Raw genomic sequence first — 20,246 nt, forward strand, 5'->3', positions numbered from 1 at the left:
TATTGCATTAGGGGTGGTCTTTCTTTATTTCGGTTCCGTAGTCGGACCTTGATTGTATTCTGGATGATGTAATGCTATATTTATGTATTGTGTGAAGTGGCGATTGTGAGCCAACTCTTTATCCCTTCTTATTCAGTACATGGGATGTGTAAAGATTACCCCTCTTGCGACATGCCTACTATGCGGTTATGCCTCTAAGTCGTGCTCCGATACGTGGGAGATATAGCCGCATCGTGGGTGTTACAAAATCCTAACAAAGGGAAATAACATCACTCCCACCAGCTGCTTGAGCTCACTGTGCATTACAGAAGCCAAGTGATTAGCCCCCACCAGCACCCACAAACTTATTTCGAACTATCACACCAAATGGGCTTTAAATTTTCATAGGAAAGGCTGCATGACCGCGACAGATTTGGATTTTGACATTTGGGACCCACAAGGAAATAGCCTATCCAAAGGTGGTATCGACTTACTAGCTAGTCAACAAACGAGTCTGCCTACCAGCCATTGGATTGACATCCAACATCTGCCGTGTATCTTCTATCTCTTGTCTTCTTCCTCAAGTCGCCCAAACCAAACCACCCGTCGGCTCCGCCTGCTCCTGCCTCCCATGGTTGGCTGCGCCTCCGCCGCCCTACCGTACCCTCCAATGTTGGCCAGTCCCTCCCTCTTTTCCCCCACACGTCTTGTTATTCTCCGACAATGTCAGCCCCAACACGCATCCGCACCCGAACCAGTCAACCCTTGTACTCCCCTCCGCCTGCGACTGGACCGGTGCATCTTCCACGGCTCCTGTTCGTTCCGTCCGAGGCCTCACCGTCGTCCTCCACCTTGGTTCACTCGCCGTGCGTGGTGTGCCGCCCTCTTGTGTTGTCAATGTCGTCAACAACCGAGAGGAACAAGGAGATGATTGTACATGGAGAGGATGACAGTAGGGACCCACCAGCATCATGGCAGTACGTAAGCAAGTGCCTCATTATTACAAGCCCAAAAAATGGTTCCTCCTAATGGTTGGACATCTGGGGCTCACGTCATTGTTAACATAGTCAATAAAGGAGAGAATTACACAATGAGCGGCTGACACCAGGGACCCAGCAGGTCGTGCAGTTGTTATTTACTTTTTTAGGAACAAGCCATTGTTATTTATACTAGTATTAGCGATCAGGGTCACAACGAGGCTGTGCGGGAGCTGTGGCCCGTCTAGCCAGGGTTTTATTTATGTTTACCACATCATGAGCCTAGTTGTGTTTTTTCTTGTTGAAAATGGCTAGCCCAGTTCTATATTTTTAAAGAAATACCCAAACGAGGCCTACTTGCTTTACCAGCCCTGCTGGGCTACAAATCTTTCAAGACGAGGAGAGTTTCATTTGGTTTGCCCAGAAATGGGTTGCACATTTTTAAAACACATCAAACCGGGAATTAGTTTCAATTTTTTTTCATTACAAGATTTTAAAATTCCATTGATTTTTACGCGTGGGCAATTATTTGGATTTTATATTTATATAAATTATTTTTCAAAATAGTTTGAATGTGACTCGATATTTCGGGATTAAAAACAGTTGACCGCACCGAAATATGCAAAATTTCGTATAATTTTTAACCATGGCCACAATATGGGGTGTAGTGCTAACAAAAAGAAGATGGGCTCCAAAAAAATTCTTAAGAATTAGAAAATGAGTTGTAAATTATTAGAAATAATGGCAGATGGGATGTATGCTCTTTTCCACAGATTTGAGGCTGACTTGTGCGCCTACTACAGGTTGACGCGTATGCTTTCCTAAAAAAGGTTGACGCACACACAACATCATGTCAACTTAGTCAACACACGAGAGCAGTGACTATTGGATGTCCATCCAACGGCCGTCGTGCTTCTTCAATCTCTGCTCTTCCTGCTCCAGCCGCTCAAACAAGCGCCGGCGAGACTGCCTGCTCCCTCCTCCCACGGCCGGATATGCTGCCGCGCAGGCCTCACCGCCCCACCGTAGTCCCATCGCTGGCCTAGCCATCCCTCTACTCACCCACACCTGTTGTTATTCTCCGGCGACGGCAAACGAACCTGTAAACCCTTGTACTCCCATCCACGTGGGAATCAACTGCCGAGTCTTCCCTAGTTCTGTGTCGTTCCCTTCCTAGGCCTCGCCGTCGTCCACCGCCCTGGTGCTCTCGGCGCGGTGTGGTCAACGCGGTCAACGGACGACATCCATCGGAAGTGGACTGTACGTGGAGAGGCTGACAGCTGGGTCCACGGTCGCACGCAAGGAAATGCCTCCTTATTATGCGTAAAATAATGGTTCCTCCACCTAACAGCTGGGTCCACGGTCGCACGCAAGGAAATGCCTCCTTATTATGCGTAAAATAATGGTTCCTCCACCTAACAGCTAGGACCCACCGGAAGGGCCTCTGTATTTCGTGAAAAAATGTTCCCCCCGCTGACAGGTTGGACTCACCAACTATATCTTCACACGCAAAGAAGTGCCTCCTTAATTCGCACGCAAGGAAGTGCCCAGTTATTTTTTTTCGGGTTAATTTGATAAATGCCACTCCAAATCTGGTGATTCCGAGAAATGCCACTGCAATTTCCAAACTTTGAAAAATGCCATTTCATGCCATTTCCAGTGCATTTTTCAAAGTATGGAGTGGTGTTTTTCAAAGTTCGCAAAAATTGCAGTGGCATTTTTCAAAGTTTGCAAAAATTGAAGTGGCATTTTTCAAAGTTTGGAAATTGTAGTGGCATTTTTATGAATCGCCATAATTAGAGTGGCATTTATCTAATTTGTTTTTGAGACGGAAGCAAGGTGTCAACTTGTAACATCCCAAATTTTCAATTTGGAATGTTATACATTAGATCATCAGTGCATACCATATTTCTTTTGCATTTTGGTTGATCCTAGAAATTCTACGTAACTCAATGACCCATGGAGAGAGTTGGGGATTTCGGTATTTTCATATTTGAGTTCTCTCAAATTTTGAGAATAGGATCATTTGGTTTTATTTATTTTATCATCAAATATTTCTATTACAAAAATATGAGAGAGGGAATAAAATGACTTTCCCAAAATAAAGAAATATTGAGGATTTAATAATAAAATCAAAAAAGATTTTATTTCGGTGTTTTATTTGAATTAGGAAAAAAGTGCGTTTTTCAAAATTGCATTTAGGTCCCAAATAAATGTTCACCTTGTGAGGCTTGATTTTAGAAGCCCATGAAAATTTATTTCGGAATTTTTGGAGTCCGTTTAGTATTTCTTTTTCTTTTTCTTCCGAGCGGAATAAAAAAACCGCGCCCGACTGGGCCAAGGGCCCAGCCAAGCCAGGCCGGCCCAGCCGCCGCCGCATCCCGCTCGAGCAGCCGCCGGACTCGGGAGGAGTCCGAGCCGGAGCCGCCTCGCCGCCGCCCGACCCCCTCCCCAAGGCAGCCACCCCCATTCTCTTAAATACCAAGCCACCCCGCCGCCCTCACCTCACCCCGCCCCGCCGCCCGCCAGCCGCAGCCGCCCCCGCCGCCTGCTGCTGCCGCCGCACACCGCCGCCACTGCCGCTGTTGTGCTGCTGCCGCTGCCGCCGCCCCGCATAGCCGCCACCACCCCGGAGCCCCGCCCCGCCCGCCGGAGTACCTCGCCGGAGGTATAGCCGCCGCCGTTCGCCGTTTGGCTTTTTTTAAGAAACCACCTCGGTTTTTTTTTCGAAACCCTAGATCGGTTTATTTCACTGGTTTACTTAATTAGTGAACGTTCACCGGTTCGTTCGTTTTAACGAACGCGTTCATCGTTTAGTTTCAGATAACGAACGTTTGTTCGTTAATCTGTTCTTCGTTTTTCTTTTCTTGGATTAAATCCGCGATTTTTCTGATCGCGATTCCTGATCCGATGTTCGTTTTAGTTTAACTTTTCGCTTGTTTATCGGAATCAGGCGATTCAAGCGCCTAGGGATTCGTCTCGAAACCCTCTATCCATTTAACCAACTTAAACACGATTTTGCTACTATAAAAATTACCCTAGGTCCAGATTGCTAGAACGAAGTTGTTTACTTTCGCCGTTTGACTTTCTTTGCTTCGTTCGATTTGATTCTTTTGCCAACCGGAGTTCTTAAGTTGAACCTTCTGGTTAGATCTCTTATTTGAGTTTTACCTGTGCATTAGATGAGTACTTATTGTATGCTCGTTTGTTTGTTTGCGATAGAATATCCAGACTGCGCCGCCTGTTACTTCGAATCGTTAGGTTTCCCGGATCATCAGCAAGGCAAGTAACACTTTGATCATACCTTTTCTACTACCCAGTTTTATTGCATTAGATCAATCCTCACACATTGCATGATTAGGATCTAATTAAATTGTGGGATGGGAAGTATATGAGGTAGTACCTATTACCTGTTTATTATCAAACCTTTGGGAGTTACTTCTACGTTTGCTTATCATGCCATGCTATGCTAGTAGACGTGGATTGGGTGAGTGAAATCCATTGACAGATGTGAGATTGATAATTAATGGTTTATCTAAGGTGGCAACTTAAACACACATCTGGGTGGATTGAGGCACCTGGGTATTCCAGGACTTGCCTGTTTTCTTTTGGACCGCCACCCAGGCTCAAAGGGATCATAAGACTATTCATACTAGAAACTTCCGTGTGCAGCCACAAGATATTATGGGCTCTAGCATAGTTGACTAAGTTGTGCGAACTCTTACAGTGGTAGACTAGCAGATGTAGGGGATGTAGGTGGTACGGTCTACCCGATCGTAAGGTGCTAGCGCTTCTGAAAGACTATGTCTCGGTCATCCGTTTCTCAAACACCATGTAGTGCGAGAAATCCAACGGAGGAGATCTAGTCTTGTGGGGAAAAGTGCGCAAACCTCTGCAGAGTGTAACAAACTAATCATGGTTAGCCGTGTCCCCGGTTATGGACATCTTGAGTATCTAGTACTTGGATTATCATGTGAATCTCAACATGTTACTCTAAATTAATTTTGTTGGGTTATTTTTAATGATGATGCTTAATTGGGAATGAGAATGCGGTCAACCATTCTCAATGTTTAACAACTACCATGATAGTTAAATAAATTTTATTCCTTTGAAGTAGGGAAAAATTAGCTTTACGCAAAAACTGTAACCACAGAGCTTTCCACCAGCCAAATATGCATATAGTATAGCTATTTCATTCCATTACTCTCTATGTGTTACCTTGTCAGCATATTCCATGTGCTGACCCATTTTCGGGCTGCAACGTTAATGTTGCAGACTTTTCAGGCGACGATTAAGGAGTTTTTAGGTCGTGGTTCTATACTCGGTGATGCCGTTGGAGTTGATGGACTCACTTAACTTCCAAGCCTTCCGCTGTTATCGTTATTAGATGGCCTTAAGCCATATTTATTGTAATAAGTTCTCTTTTGAGACACTCGATGTAATAAGTGTGTGATTGCTACTCTGCTATAAATCCTCTGAGTACTGTGTGGTGTCAGCATTACTGATCCAGGGATGACACCGGAGCACAGAGATCATATTGTTTGAGGTCTGGTCGCTACAGAGATGGTATCAGAGCACACGCTGACTGTAGGACACGACCACTAAGTTAAAAGACCTAGATCACTACTCACTCTCTTCTTCTCTGACTCCTCATATTTTCTACTCTTTAGGATGACGGATGCAAGGAACAAGTTCACATAACCGGATGAAGATACACCCTTTGGACGCCACTTGAAGGAAGTCACTAGATACCTGAATATAGGAGTACCAAGCTTCACGGGAACCTACAACGCCACTTTACCTGAAGAAGAGCACTGGATGATTCAAGTTCAAGTTCCAGGAAGGACATTCATGCGAGTCACTGAACCCATAGAGTTTTCTTTTGATGCACCAACTTGGAGTCTAGGAAAGAGCATGGCAGCTCACATAGCCATGGGACGCATTGGAGAAGTCTACCGCAAGGATCTCAAAGATACTATCTACCAGATTTGTGGGCGCCGAGATGAACACTGGGAGATGATCAGCACCAGGAAGGATAGATCAATCGCAGCTTTTATCCAGGAATTAAACCAGCACATTCGACGACAGGAGAACCAGATGAGTGCCAACATGATAGATCTGAAGAAGGCTAAGACTAGAATCAAGGAACTGGAGGAAGAACTCAAGGCTACACGTGAAGATTATGAAGAAGAAATTGAAGTATTGGTGGAGAAGAATGACGACCTGATCAATAAGATTGGAATATTTATGGGAGGCCCGACACCAGTAGATGAAGACGAAGAACCCAAGGAGATTAGCCTGGAAGACTACACCATCATCGACGACACCGACTCGGAACCAGATAGTAGCAATGATGACTATGTTGATGAAGCTGGAGCAGATATTATGGAGTCAACGACCGAAGAATATTTCTAGTAGACCACCTCATCAGTAGTAGTAATCCACCATGTAAATATAGTAGCCCGAGCACTTTTGCGATAATTAGATCGATTGTATGCCCTTGTTTGATTGAATGAAGTGAATTGTTTGCGTTTGCCTCATGTGCATATGGGTAGTGTTTTCTCTTTAGACCCCCTCTATTCTTACATCTCATCTTTTCTAAACCCTCAGATGCCTCCGAGACGTGACCCCGGATTTGCCTTTCCACCGGAGCTCACCCAGTTGATCCAGCAGCAGAACACATTGATGCAGTTGCTAGTCCAGAATCAGAATCAGGGGAACAACAACAAAAACCCACCACCACCACCACCTGTTGACCACTTAGCCCGTATTCTTAGGCTAAATCCGCTGGTGTTTTCCAGTAGCACCGAGCCGATAGTAGCAGATGATTGGCTCCGCAAGACAGCTAGGGAGTTGACCACAGCAGGATGCACAGATGCGGAGAAGGTGAAGTTTGCCGCACATCAGTTAGAAGGACCCGCAGCATCATGGTGGGGGAATTTCACAGCCACTTTCCCAGTCGACACTGTCACATGGGACCAGTTTTAGTAGGCTTTCCATACTGCCCATGTTTCAGCAGGAGCTATGACCATGAAGAAGCGTGAGTTTCGTAACTTGCGCCAAGGAGGACGGACAGTTGGCCAGTATGTGGAGGAATTTAGTAAGTTAGCATGTTATGCCCCAGATGACGTCGCTACGGATGCAGCTAAGCAGGAGAAGTTTCTAGAAGGACTGAATGATGAGTTGAGCATGCAGTTGATGGTAGCCACCTTCAATAACTACCAGGAGTTGGTAGATCGTGCTCTTATGATTGAAGGGAAGCAGCAGCAAATTGAGAATCGCAAGAGGAAGTATGGACAACGAAAGTACAATTCAGGAGCTCAGCAAAAGCCACGTTTTACCCCTAGACCAGGAGGACAGTTTCAGCATACCCATGGAGGAGGTAGCTCGCACAATCACAATGGCACCAAGAATGGTAATGGCAATGGAGGAAGCAACGGCCAGAACCGCACCAACCCCTCAACCCCAGCCAAGAAGGACTTGAGCCAAATCACTTGCTATAAGTGTTCGAAGACCGGACATTATGCCAATGAATGTCCTGAAGTCCAAAATGGCAATGGAAGTTCTGGGAAGAAGCCGAACCCTTTCAACAGGGGACAGGTGAACCACGTTAGCGTGGAGGAGGTTGAAGCTCAGCCCGGTGCAGTAATAGGTAAGTTTTTGGTTAAGTCATTTACTACTCGTTCTTTTTGATACTGGAGCATTGCATTCATACATCTCAAGGGGATTTGTGGATAAGTATAACCCACCAACCCAAGCCCTTAGGTCACCCATGTTAGTAACCTCGCCTGGAGCAGAGTATGTGGCTAGTCTATGGTGTGATCGGTTACCATTAAGGATTGGTAACTATGTTTTTCCCTCAGACCTAATAGTATTGGAATCTCAAGGATTGGATGTGATATTAGGCATGGATTGGTTATCAAAGTATGAAGGGAATATTGAGTGTGCTAGTAAGTCAATTTTTCTTACCACACCAGAAGGGAGAAGGATCAAGTATGTATCCCGGCATGTGCCAAAAAGGACTCAAGTAAATTGCCTAACAGGAGTTGTGCAGGAGGAAGTACCAGTGGTAAGGGATTTCCCTGATGTATTTCCAGAAGAGTTGCCAGGCATGCCCCCGGATAGAGATATTGAGTTTTTGATTGAGCTATTGCCAGGCACTGGGCCAATATCAAAGAGACCATATAGGATGCCAGCAAAGGATTTGGTGGAAATTAAGAAGCAGATTAAGGGGTTACTGGATAAGGGATATATTCGCCCAAGTTCTTCACCTTGGAGATCGCCAGTACTTCTAGTGGAGAAGAAGGATGGATCGTTAAGGATGGTTGTTGATTATCGAGGATTGAACGAAGTAACGATCAAGAACAAGTAACCACTACCAATGATCAACAATCTGTTTGATTGATTGCAAGGAGCGAAGGTATTTTCCAAGATCGATCTGCGATCAGGATACCACCAGTTGAAGATTTGAGAACAGGATATTCCGAAGACAGCTTTTACCACCAGGTATGGGTTGTATGAGTATACCATTATGTCATTTGGTCTGACTAACGCACCTGCCTATTTTATGAACATGATGAACAAAGTGTTTATGGAGTTTTTGGATAAGTTCGTCGTAGTGTTCATTGATGATATCCTGGTTTATTCGAAGAATGAAGAGGAGCATAAGGAGCATTTGCGTTTGGTACTTGGAAAGCTCAAAGAACACCAATTATATGCCAAGTTCAGCAAATGTGAGTTTTGGTTGAAGGAAGTAGGATTCCTCGGACATGTTATATCTAGAGAAGGTATAGCAGTAGATCCCGCTAAAGTTGAAACCGTGACCAAGTGGGAAGCCCCAACAACAGTTGGAGAGATCCAGAGTTTTCTTGGACTCGCAGGATACTACCAGAGATTTATTGAGAATTTCTCAAAGATTGCGAAGCCTATGACTGAGTTGTTAAAGAAAGATACCAAGTTCATATGGACAGAGGAGTGTGAGGCTAGTTTTCAGGAGTAGAAGAAACGCTTGGTTACCTCACCAGTGTTGATTTTGCCAGACCAAACCAAAGATTATGAGGTGTACTGCGACGCTTCACGTCGAGGACTTGGAGCAGTGCTTATGCAGGAAGGGAGAGTTGTTTCATATGCCTCAAGACAACTGAAGCCTCATGAGCTGAATTATGCTACGCATGATTTGGAGTTAGCAGCCGTAGTGCATGCTTTGAAAACATGGAGGCATTTCCTCATTGGAAACCATTGTGAGGTGTACACGGATCATAAGAGTTTGAAGTACATTTTCACCCAGAAGGAGTTGAATCTCAGACAAAGGAGATGGTTGGAGCTTATCAAGGATTATGATATGAGATTGCATTATCATCCCGGAAAGGCTAATGTAGTAGCTGACGCATTAAGCCGCAAGAGCCATGTCAATACATTAATGACGGGAGAACTACCCAAGGAGTTAGCAGAAAATCTTCGTGAACTATGTTTGGAAATAGTTCCGAGAAGCTATGTAGCAGCATTGGAGATTCAGTCAACTTTGATGGATAGAATCAGAGAAGCTCAGAAAGCTGACAAAGATATTGCCGCTATAAAAGAGAAACTGCGCAAAGGAAAAGCTAAAGGATTTCGTGAGGATGAGCACGACACCCTATGGTTTGAAGACCGTGTTTACGTGCCCAATGACCCGAAGATCAGGAAGTTGATTTTGCAAGAGGCACATGATTCACCGTATTCGATTCACCCAGGAAATACCAAGATGTATTTGGATTTAAAGGATATTTTCTGGTGGACCAGAATGAAGAAGGATATAGCGGAGTATGTAGCAGTTTGTGATGTATGCCAGAGAGTAAAGGCAGAGCATCAGAAGCCAGCAGGATTGTTACAACCATTGCTGATACCCGAATGGAAGTGGGATAAGCTAGGCATGGATTTTATCACGGGTTTGCCCAGGACTCGTTCAGGCTATGACTCAATTTGGGTTGTAGTTGATCGATTGACGAAAGTACCTCATTTCATCCCAGTAAAGACCACTTACACCAGTGCTAAGTTGGCAAAGATATACATGACCAGAATAGTATGTCTGTATGGAGTTCCGAGGAGTATCGTATCAGATAGAGGAACCCAGTTTACCTCAAAGTTCTAGAAGCAGTTGCACGAAACTTTGGGAACCAGGCTAGAATTCAGTACAGCTTTTCATCCACAGACAGATGGACAGACCGAGAGAGTCAATCAGATTTTGGAGGATATGCTGAGAGCTTGTGCGCTAGATTACGGATCTAGTTGGGACGATAATTTGCCATATGCAGAGTTCTCTTACAACAACAGTTATCAAACCAGTTTAAAGATGGCCCCTTTCGAAGCTTTGTACGGAAGGAGGTGCAGGACACCACTGTCATGGGACGAAGTTGGAGACCGCCAGTTGTTTGGTCCTGACTTGATTAAAGAGTCTGAACAGAAGGTGAAGTTGATTCGCGATAGGCTCAAGGTAGCCCAGTCCAGACAGAAGAGTTATGCGGATTCTAAACGCAAGGAGACAGTTTACGAAGTCGGAGATAGAGCCTATCTTCGAGTATCTCCACTTCGGGGAACAAAACGTTTTGGAGTCAAAGGAAAGTTAGCACCACGATTTGTAGGACCATATCGAGTATTGGAACGTATGGGGGAAGTAGCCTACAAGTTGGAATTGCCCGAAGGATTGTCAGGAGTACATGACGTGTTCCACGTTTCTCAGCTGAAGAAATTTCACGCGGAGATGGCTGACATCCCGTTGAGAGATACAGTGCCTTTGGAAACTATTCAGTTGGATAACGATTTGACCTACGAGGAGAAGCCTGTTAAGATCCTCGAGTTTGCCAACCGAGTTACTCGCAGCAAGGTTATCAAGTTTTGCAAAGTCTAGTGGAGCCACCACTCAGAGGATGAAGCCACCTGGGAGCGAGAGGAAGATTTGCTCAAAGACCACCCTCACCTATTTTCTAGCCAACCCGAATCTCGAGGGCGAGATTCATCTTAAGGGGGGTAGGTTTGTAACATCCCAAATTTTCAATTTGGAATGTTATACATTAGATCATCAATGCATACCATATTTCTTTTGCATTTTGGTTGATCCTAGAAATTCTACGTAACTCAATGACCCATGGAGAGAGTTGGGGATTTCGGTATTTTCATATTTGAGTTCTCTCAAATTTTGAGAATAGGATCATTTGGTTTTATTTATTTTATCATCAAATATTTCTATTACAAAAATATGAGAGAGGGAATAAAATGACTTTCCCAAAATAAAGAAATATTGAGGATTTAATAATAAAATCAAATAAGATTTTATTTCGGAGTTTTTTCGATGTTTTATTTGAATTAGGAAAAAAGTGCGTTTTTCAAAATTGCATTTAGGTCCCAAATAAATGTTCACCTTGTGAGGCTTGATTCTAGAAGCCCGTGAAAATTTATTTCGGAATTTTTGGAGTCCGTTTAGTATTTCTTTTTCTTTTTCTTCCGAGCCGCCGCCGCCTCCCGCTCGAGCAGCCGCCGAACTCGGGAGGAGTCTGAGCCGGAGCCGCCTCACCGCCGCCCGACCCCCTCCCCAAGGCAGCCACCCCCCCTTCTCTTAAATATCAAGCCACCCCGCCGCCCTCACCTCACCCCGCCCCGCTGCCGGACTGAGATCCAGTGACTTCACTTGGTGAAGTTACGTAGCAACTTTAGGCTCTTCATCTCCATCCAAAACAGATCCAATGGTCCATATCACACAAAGGCAAAAGCCCTCAGCACTTGGTCAGTTTTGCAGCCTAGCAGCGACAGAAGACTCATCGTAGGATTCAGTTAAAACAGATTACATGCCAACTATCTAATCTTCATTTCTGAATATATAAACTATAGGTCTATAGCCGTTTCAACATACATGAAGCAAGGTTATCATTTGGCTATACCTTCCACTTACCTGAACTAAAAAGATCATACATGCACATACATATTTTTGACTGACAATACTCATGAAACAGATATAGAGTGGCATTTGACATAGAAAGGCTGCATCATAGAACATCCAAATGCTACAGCAAGAAATGCCAAAAAAGACTGGTACACTTAGGCCAAAAAAGACTGGTTAATCCCCAAAAGCAGGCCATTTCACTTGTACACTTAGGCCAAAAAAGACTGGTTAATCCCCAAAATACTGTAGTTAACCCTGTCCAAAATACAACCTAGCAACTTTGAACATACTAGATCAAATCATCATGAAGATATCATCGTCAACTCGTGAAGTTGTCAAAAGCTTGGTAAAGCTGTCGATTGCATCATATTCTTGACGCTTCTCACTTTCTCCCATGGGACTCCCTCCATTGTTTGTGCCATCATTCTCCACTTGCACTTGAGGCTGCACACTGTCTTTTTTCTTTTGTTGTTGTTGCTGCCAATGTAAATGAAAAATCATTTTGTTAGTTTAGGAATGAATAAGAACAGATAGTACATACATACTGCAGCTGACCTTTGCTTCTTTTTTTGTTGTTGCCGCTGATTTAGGTTGCTTTCGCCCCTTGCGTAACTTATCAAACCAAGTTTGCTTTCTCCTTAAATTTTTAGATGAAACCTCCTTTTTCTTTAGTTTTGCAGAACTAAGAAAGTCATTGGCTTGCTGCACATTTGGATCAACATTTTCTTGGTCAATGGAACATCCATTCGTAGCACTAGTAGCTGATGCATTGAGTTTATCCTCTAGTTGTGGCCAAAGAGAATCAAGTGCATTTTCTAGCAACAAACGACATTCAGGAGAGTTGGCTATTTTATATGCCATATCATGAAATTTATGAGACGTATCTTTGTACCAAAGTTGAGCTTCCAATTTTGGATTTTCTACCACTTTCCTTCCTTGCCTATCTTGTATACTTCCATTGCGTACTTCTCTAGTCCATCTCTTTAGGACATAATGTGTTGGCAATGTCTTTATATTCATCAAATCAAGAACTTTCAAACTATGTCCACACAATATTCCCGCCCTTTTGAACATTTGACAACTACATGAAGCTGTTTGGTTCAAAGGATCACCAATTACTATGCGCTCCTCCTCCTCCTCATAAGTCAAATCACCATGCAACCTCCCAATAGCAACAACGAATTTGTTATTTTCATCCAACACTCTAGTGGAAGCAGCCATGGATCTTTCATATTCACTTTGGAAAGCTTCAAAAATAGTGGGAGTGTACACTTTGCTTGCTTGCACCAACATCGGAGTGCACATTTTTATTCTTGGCAACTTTTTTCTTGCCTCATATTCAGATTCCAATTCCTTTCTTCTTTTTACTTCAACCGTTCTCTCAAAATGCATCAAGAATCGGACAATATGGAAATCAGATTTCAAATGGTTCTTCAACGCATTGTTGAAACTCTCACTTAGTTGTGTACTTCTCACTCCCAAACTGAAGACATTTCTCATATAACATTCAGCCCATTTTTCTTTCACCTTGTAGATACTATCTAACCAAGTTTGCTTATGCACTTTATGTCGCATGTTGTCAAATGCTTCTTGAAATGCTGCCTTTTCCTCATAGCCAAACATACAAGCACTAAAATCAGAGAGAATATGAGATTCCTCTTCCACCTCCCCTTCATCTTCCTCTTCGACCTCTCCTACATCTTTCTCTTCACCCTTGACTGGAGATAAATGTTTGACAGCATTCATCATAATGTGAAAGGTGCACAACCCGTGATATGATTCCGTGAATACTTTCTCTATAGCTTTTCCCATTGCCGCATCTTGATCCGTATAAATAGTTCTAGGTTGTCTTCCATTATGTGCAGCTAGAAAAGTCTCAAATAGCCATATAAATGAGTCATTTGTTTCATCAAACAGCAAGGCAGCACCGAAAATAGTAGTTTCTCTGAACTGATTGAGCCCAAGAAAAACACCAAATGGCCTATACTCTTTTGTTTGCATATCTCCTTCTCACATCAAAGCCTGTGTGACCCCCATATGCAACCCAAAATGCCCAAGCCTCATCCACATTTCTGAATCTCATACCAACTTGAGGTATTCCCTTGCCAATTTCTGCCATCTCACAATAGTCAATTGTGAAGCACAACACTGAATTTTGTCAAATAGCACAAGAGAGAGCACTCAATTTCAGAAATTCCAAATGAAAGTCTAAAATCAGAGGACAAAATTTCATCAGAGTGTACGTGCAAACTATTCCAAGCAATTTGTATTGTACATGCATCATGAGTAACCAAACTGACTACCATTCTGCACCCAAGCAATTCAAACTGAAGCTGTACAAGAACTGCTCTGTACATACCTAACTCTTACTGTATCTGTATGAATCGGGGACACATTACCTCGACTAGATGCGGGATGGCAGAGGTCCGATGGCGACGGCGGCACGCGTGGCCTTCCCACTCCTCCGGCGGCAGCCCGCCTCTCCCTCTCCTCCAGTGACGGTGCGGCCGCGCGGCTCCTTTTCCTCTTCAATGCGGCGGCCGGCGCGGCCGCGCGGCTCCTCTCCGATGCGGCGGCCGGCGCAAGTCCCTTGCTCTCTCTCCCAGATGTTGCGGTGTGGTACGATTCCCCTTCCTCTCTGATGCGGCGGAGCAGCGCCGTCTCCCTGTCCGAGACGCCGGCGCGGCGCGGGAGAGCGGAGCAGATTCCCGCGAACTCTTTTCTTCAGCCTGCACTATCCAAAACTTCTAAGTGCTGAGGGCTTTTGCCTTTGTGTGATATGGACCATTGGATCTGTTTTGGATGGAGATGAAGAGCCTAAAGTTGCAACGTGACTTCACCAAGTGAAGTCACTGGATCTCAGTCCCCCGCCGCCCGCCAGCCGCAGCCGCCCCCGCCGCCTGCTGCTGCCACACGCCGCCGCCGCCGCTGCTGTGCCGCTATCGCTGTCGCCGCCCCGGAGCCCCGCCCCGCCCGCCGGAGTACCTCGCCGGAGATATAGCCGCCGCCATTCGCCGTTCGGTTTTTTTAAGAAACCGCCTCGGTTTTTTTTAAACCCTAGATCGGTTTATTTCTCTGGTTTACTTAATTAGTGAATGTTCACCTGTTCGTTTGTTTTAACGAACGCGTTCATCGTTTAGTTTCAGATAACGAACGTTCGTTCGTTAATCAGTTCTTCAGTTTTCTTTTCTCGGATTAAATCCGCGATTTTTCTGATCGCGATTCCTGATCCGATTTTTGCTTTAGTTTAACTTTTCGCTCGTTTATCGGAATCAGGCAATTCAAGCGCCTAGGGATTCGTCTCGAAACCCTCTATCCGTTTAACCAACTTAAACAAGATTTTGCTACTATAAAAATTGCCCTAGGTCCAGATTGCTAGAATGAAGTTGTTTTCTTTCGCCGTTTGACTTTCGTTGCTTCGTTCGATTTGATTCTTTTGCCAACCAGAGTTCTTAAGTTGAACCTTCTGGTTAGATCTCTTATTTGAGTTTTACATGTGCATTAGATGAGTACTTATTGTATGCTCGTTGGTTTGTTTGCGATAGAATATCCGGAGTGCGCCGCCTGTTACTTCGAATCATTAGGTTTCCCGGATCATCAGCAAGGCAAGTAACACTTTGATCATACCTTTTCTACTACCCAGTTTTATTGCATTAGATCAATCCTCACACATTGCATGATTAGGATCTAATTAAATTGTGGGATGGGAAGTAGATGAGGTAGTACCTATTACCTGTTTATTATCAAACCTTTGGGAGTTACTTCTACGTTTGCTTATCATGCCATGCTATGCTAGTAGACGTGGATTGGGTGAGTGAAATCCATTGACAGATGTGAGATTGATAATTAATGGTTTATCTAAGGTGGCAACTTAAACACACATCTGGGTGGATTGAGGCACCTGGGTATTCCAGGACTTGCCTGTTTTCTTTTGGACCGCCACCCAGGCTCAAAGGGATCATAAGACTATTCATACTAGAAACTTCCGTGTGCAGCCACAAGCTATTATGGGCTCTAGCATAGTTGACTAAGTTGTGCGAACTCTTACAGTGGTAGACTAGCAGATGTAGGGGATGTAGGAGGTACGGTCTACCCGATCGTAAGGTGCTAGGGCTTCTGAAAGACTATGTCTCGGTCATCCGTTTCTCAAACACCATGTAGTGCGAGAAATCCAACGGAGGAGATCGAGTCTTGTGGGGAAAACTGTGCAAACCTCTGCAGAGTGTAACAAACTAATCATGGTTAGTCGTGTCCCCAGTTATGGACATCTTGAGTATCTAGTACTTGGATTATCATGTGAATCTCAACATGTTACTCTAAATTAATTTTGTTGGGTTATGTTTAATGATGATGCTTAATTGGGATTGAGAATGCGGTCAACCATTCTCAATGTTTAACAACTACCATGATAGTTAAATAAATTTTATTCCTTTGAAGTAGGGAAAAATTGGCTTTACACAAAAACTGTAACCATAGAGCTTTCCACCAGCCAAATATGCATATAGTATAGTTGTTTCATTCCATTACTCTCTATGTGTTACCTTGCCAGCATATTCCATGTGCTGACCCGTTTTCGGGCTGCAACATTAATGTTGCAGACTTTTGAGACGACGATTAAGGAGTTTTTAGGTCGTGGTTCTATACTCGGTGATGCCGTTGGAGTTGATGGACTCACTTATCTTCCAAGTCTTCCGCTGTTATAGTTATTAGATGGCCTTAAGCCATATTTATTGTAATAAGTTCTCTTTTGAGACACTCGATGTAATAAGTGTGTGATTGCTACTCTGCTATAAATCCTCCGAGTACTGTGTGGTGTCAGCATTACTGATCCAGGGATGACACCGGAGCACAAAGATCAGACTGTTTGAGGTCTGGTCGCTACACAACTGGGCTGTGTGGGGCACTCTGGCCTGTCTAGACAACCTTTTCTTTTATGTTTACCATAGACCAGCCCTGTAGTTTTTTTCTTTCTGAAAATGGCTAGCCCAGTATTTTTGTGCTTTGTCAAGTAAGTTGCTTTGTCAGGTCTATTTTGCTGCAAATCTTTCAAGATGAGAAAAGCTTCATTCGGCTGGCCCAGAAAATGGCCTATCAGTAATGAGAAATGGGCTATATATTTTTTAAACACATCAAACCGGCAATTAGTTTCAAATTTCTTTTTTTCATTTCGAGATTTTAAATTTCATTGGTTTTTATGCTTGGACAATTTGTTGGATTTTATATTGATATACATTTATTTTTTAAATCAGTTTGAATGTGACTCAAAATTTCAGGATTAAAAACAGTTCAGACCGCACCAAAATATGCAAAATTTCGTATAATTTTTTAACCGTGGCCACAATATGGGTTGTAATGCTAACAAAAAGAATATGGGCTCAAAAAACCTTAAGAATTAGCAAATGGGCTGTAAATTATTAGAAATAATGGCAGATGGGTTGTATGCTGTTTTCCACAGATTTGAGGCTTTCCTAAAAAAAGGTTGATGCACAAGCAGTGACTGTTGGATATCCATCCAACGGCCGTCGTGCTTCTTCAATCACTGCTCTTCCTGCTCCAGCCGCTCAAACAAGCGCCTGCGGGACTGCCTGCTCCCTCCTCCCGTGGTTGGCTGTGCTGCCGCGCAGGCCTCATCTCCCAACCGTACTCCCATTGCTAGCCTAGCCATCCCTCTACTCACCAGCACCTGATGTTATCTTCCGGCGACGGCAAACGAACCAGGAAACCCTCGTACTCCCCTCCGCGTGGGAAACAACTGCCGAGTCTTCCCTGGCTCCTTGTCGTTCCCTTCCTAGGCCTCGCCGTCGTCCACCACCATGGTGCTCTCGGCGCGGCATGGTCAACATGGTCAATGAACGACATCCATCGGAAGTGGACTGTAAGTGGAGAGGCTGACAGCTGGGTCCATGGCCGCACGCAAGGAAATGCCTCCTTATTACACGCAAAATAATGATTCCTCCACCTGACAGCAGGGACCCACCGGAAGGGGCACCGTATTTTGGAAAAGGCAGTGCCTAGGAGGTGCTAGGCAATGGCCCAACGCCTCACCTAGGGCATAAGTAGAAGTCTAGGCAGCGCAAGTAAGAAATTGTCTACCCAAGTAAGAAATCATGACATATTGCACTGATATGCCAAAAGGGCCATATTCCAATCGTAGTAGCTGATCGTTAATGTACTTATATGCCCTAAATTAATAGAATACACATATAATAACCACATATACACCCTGATAGTAAAACATATATAATCGCCTAGGCTACACCTAGGGCATTTAAGCACTGCCTAGGCACTAGGCGAAGGACAACCACCTCACTTACGCCTACCGCTTTTTCCAACCTACTATTTCTATTTCATGAAAAAAATGTTTCCCCCTGTCTCATGGGACCCACCAGCTACATCTTCGCACGCAAGGAAGTTCCTGACAGTCGGGGCCCACCTGGTTGAAGCGTTTGTAGCGTTGTCATTCTGGTCGCGAACGTGTACGTACATACTGGTCGATCGGTCTCTCTGCAAGTATGAACCGTGGCCGAGTAAGTAGCGACACGTGTCGTTGTAGAGCACCTGACATAGCAGCTCACGCAGTCCCGTCTAAGTCATGTACACGTATGTACAGCCACAGGGCAAAAAATACGGCCACGTACGTACATACGGGCGGGGTCTCGAGCGCTTACTCGCGCATATATATACAGACGGCCGGGGCTTGTGTACATGGAGAGGCAACGGATGGCAGCAAAGGCGTCCTGTTCATCGGGCAACGAACCGGCTGGGTCAGAACGGAGAAACAGCGCCATGTTCATCGGGAGGCAACGGAATACGTCGTGTTCATCGGGAGCCAACTGGCATGTATGGACAGCCGATCGAAACGAGGCCTGGCGTACCGCAGAACGGAGGAAACGGCCTTGTGTTCGACCGGCCACGGTCGAAATTCTTCGGGAGGGGTCTGGCATATCGCAAGACGGAGGAAACGGATTTCTCTTGGACCTCCTACAGTCGAAACAGGTCCTATTGATCAGGAGGGGTGTGCATACCGCAAAACGGAGGAAACGGACATGTGTTGGAGTGCTACGATCGAAACGGGGGTCCTGTTCATCGGGAGGGGTGTGGCGTACCACAAAACGGGACTCCACGGGATACTGTTCATCTCCAGCGTCGACCTCCTCCAGCCTCCACGGGCTACTGTCCATCCACTGTGGACCTCCTCCAGCCTCCACCTGTGACTATTCATCCGCGGGCTCCTGTTCATCCAGCCTCCACCACTCCTCCACCGGCTACTGTTCAACCAGCCCTCTCCACAGGGTCCTGTTCAACCACCCCTCCACGAGCTACTATTCATCCAGCCCTCCACCGGCTACTGTTCATCCAGCCCTCCACAGGGTCCTGTTCATCCCGCCCTCCATGGGGTCCTGTTCAGCCACCCCCAACCGGCTCGGTCGGGGTCCTGTTCATCCAGGAGCAACGGCCTCTACTATCATGGGGTCATGTTCATCCAACCCCCCCCCTCCAACAACTCTCACTGTTCATCCAGAGGCAGCATCGATCGGCTTTAGTTAGCAGCCGTAGCAAAGGAATCGCTCGATCGGGTTCAGTTAACAGCAATCAATCGATCGCTCGGGTTCAGTAATGCGTAGCCTGTAGTGCAATCGCTCGGGTCCAGTAGGCGAACGCCTTGCTTGGGTCCAGTTAGAGCCTAATGCCTCACACCCACGCGCGTACGTGTACAAGAGAAACGCGCATCACTTGGCCCCCGACCACCCACCGTAACTGGGAACTCCTCAATATTTTCCTCGCCCTCGCTTCTACCATGGTTTTTTCCGTCATGGACGGCCCAAAGAATGCCATGCAGCTGCATCTCCGGCCCTCCCAGGATGAAAAGCCCATTTTATGTCATGATTTTTTTGTCATAGAAGTAGGAGCCCACCACATCTATGATGATACCGAGTTTTGTCACAATTATCTTCATAGAAGTGTCATAAGCATGACAGAAAAAATCGTCCGGCCCAAAATGTCACGGATGTGTCTTTTTTTGTAGTGAGACCGGTTCCACCGACAGACATGCAACTAGTTTTGCATAAAGGTGGTTGGCGGGTGTCTATTTCTCCTACTTTAGTTGAATCGTATTTGACTGCGGCCGGTCCATGAAGAAGGTTAAAACAGAAAACTTGACATAACACCGTAGTGGTTTGATGCGTAGGTAAGAACGGTTCTTGCTAGAAGTCTGTAGCAGCCACGTAAAACTTGCAACAACAAAGTAGAGGATGTCTAACTTGTTTTTGTAGGTATGTTGTGATGTGATATGGTCAAGACGTGATGTGATAAATGTTATTGTATGAGATGATCATGTTTTGTAAGCTATTGGCAACCGGCAAGAGCCTTATGGTTGT

At 45.0% G+C, this 20,246-nt stretch overlaps 1 protein-coding gene across 1 annotated transcript in view; it reads right to left on the reverse strand.

Moving 5' to 3' along the window:
• The window catches only part of LOC147961159 (protein FAR1-RELATED SEQUENCE 1-like), a 56,298-nt gene extending 42,618 nt beyond the window's left edge, over positions 1-13,680 (reverse strand). Inside the window, exons 1-3 of the mRNA XM_087533698.1 lie at positions 12,410-13,680; positions 12,255-12,345; positions 11,878-11,882 (exon numbers count right to left, since the gene is read on the reverse strand). Of these exons, the coding sequence (XP_087389824.1) occupies positions 11,878-11,882; positions 12,255-12,345; positions 12,410-13,680 (1,367 nt within the window). The remainder of the gene's footprint in view (positions 1-11,877; positions 11,883-12,254; positions 12,346-12,409) is intronic.
• Positions 13,681-20,246: the final 6,566 nt, after the last annotated feature.

This window comes from Triticum urartu, chromosome 7A (genome assembly GCF_056163025.1).
Source record: "Triticum urartu cultivar PI428250 chromosome 7A, HENAU_Tu73, whole genome shotgun sequence".
In the NCBI taxonomy this organism is placed as follows: domain Eukaryota; kingdom Viridiplantae; phylum Streptophyta; class Magnoliopsida; order Poales; family Poaceae; genus Triticum; species Triticum urartu.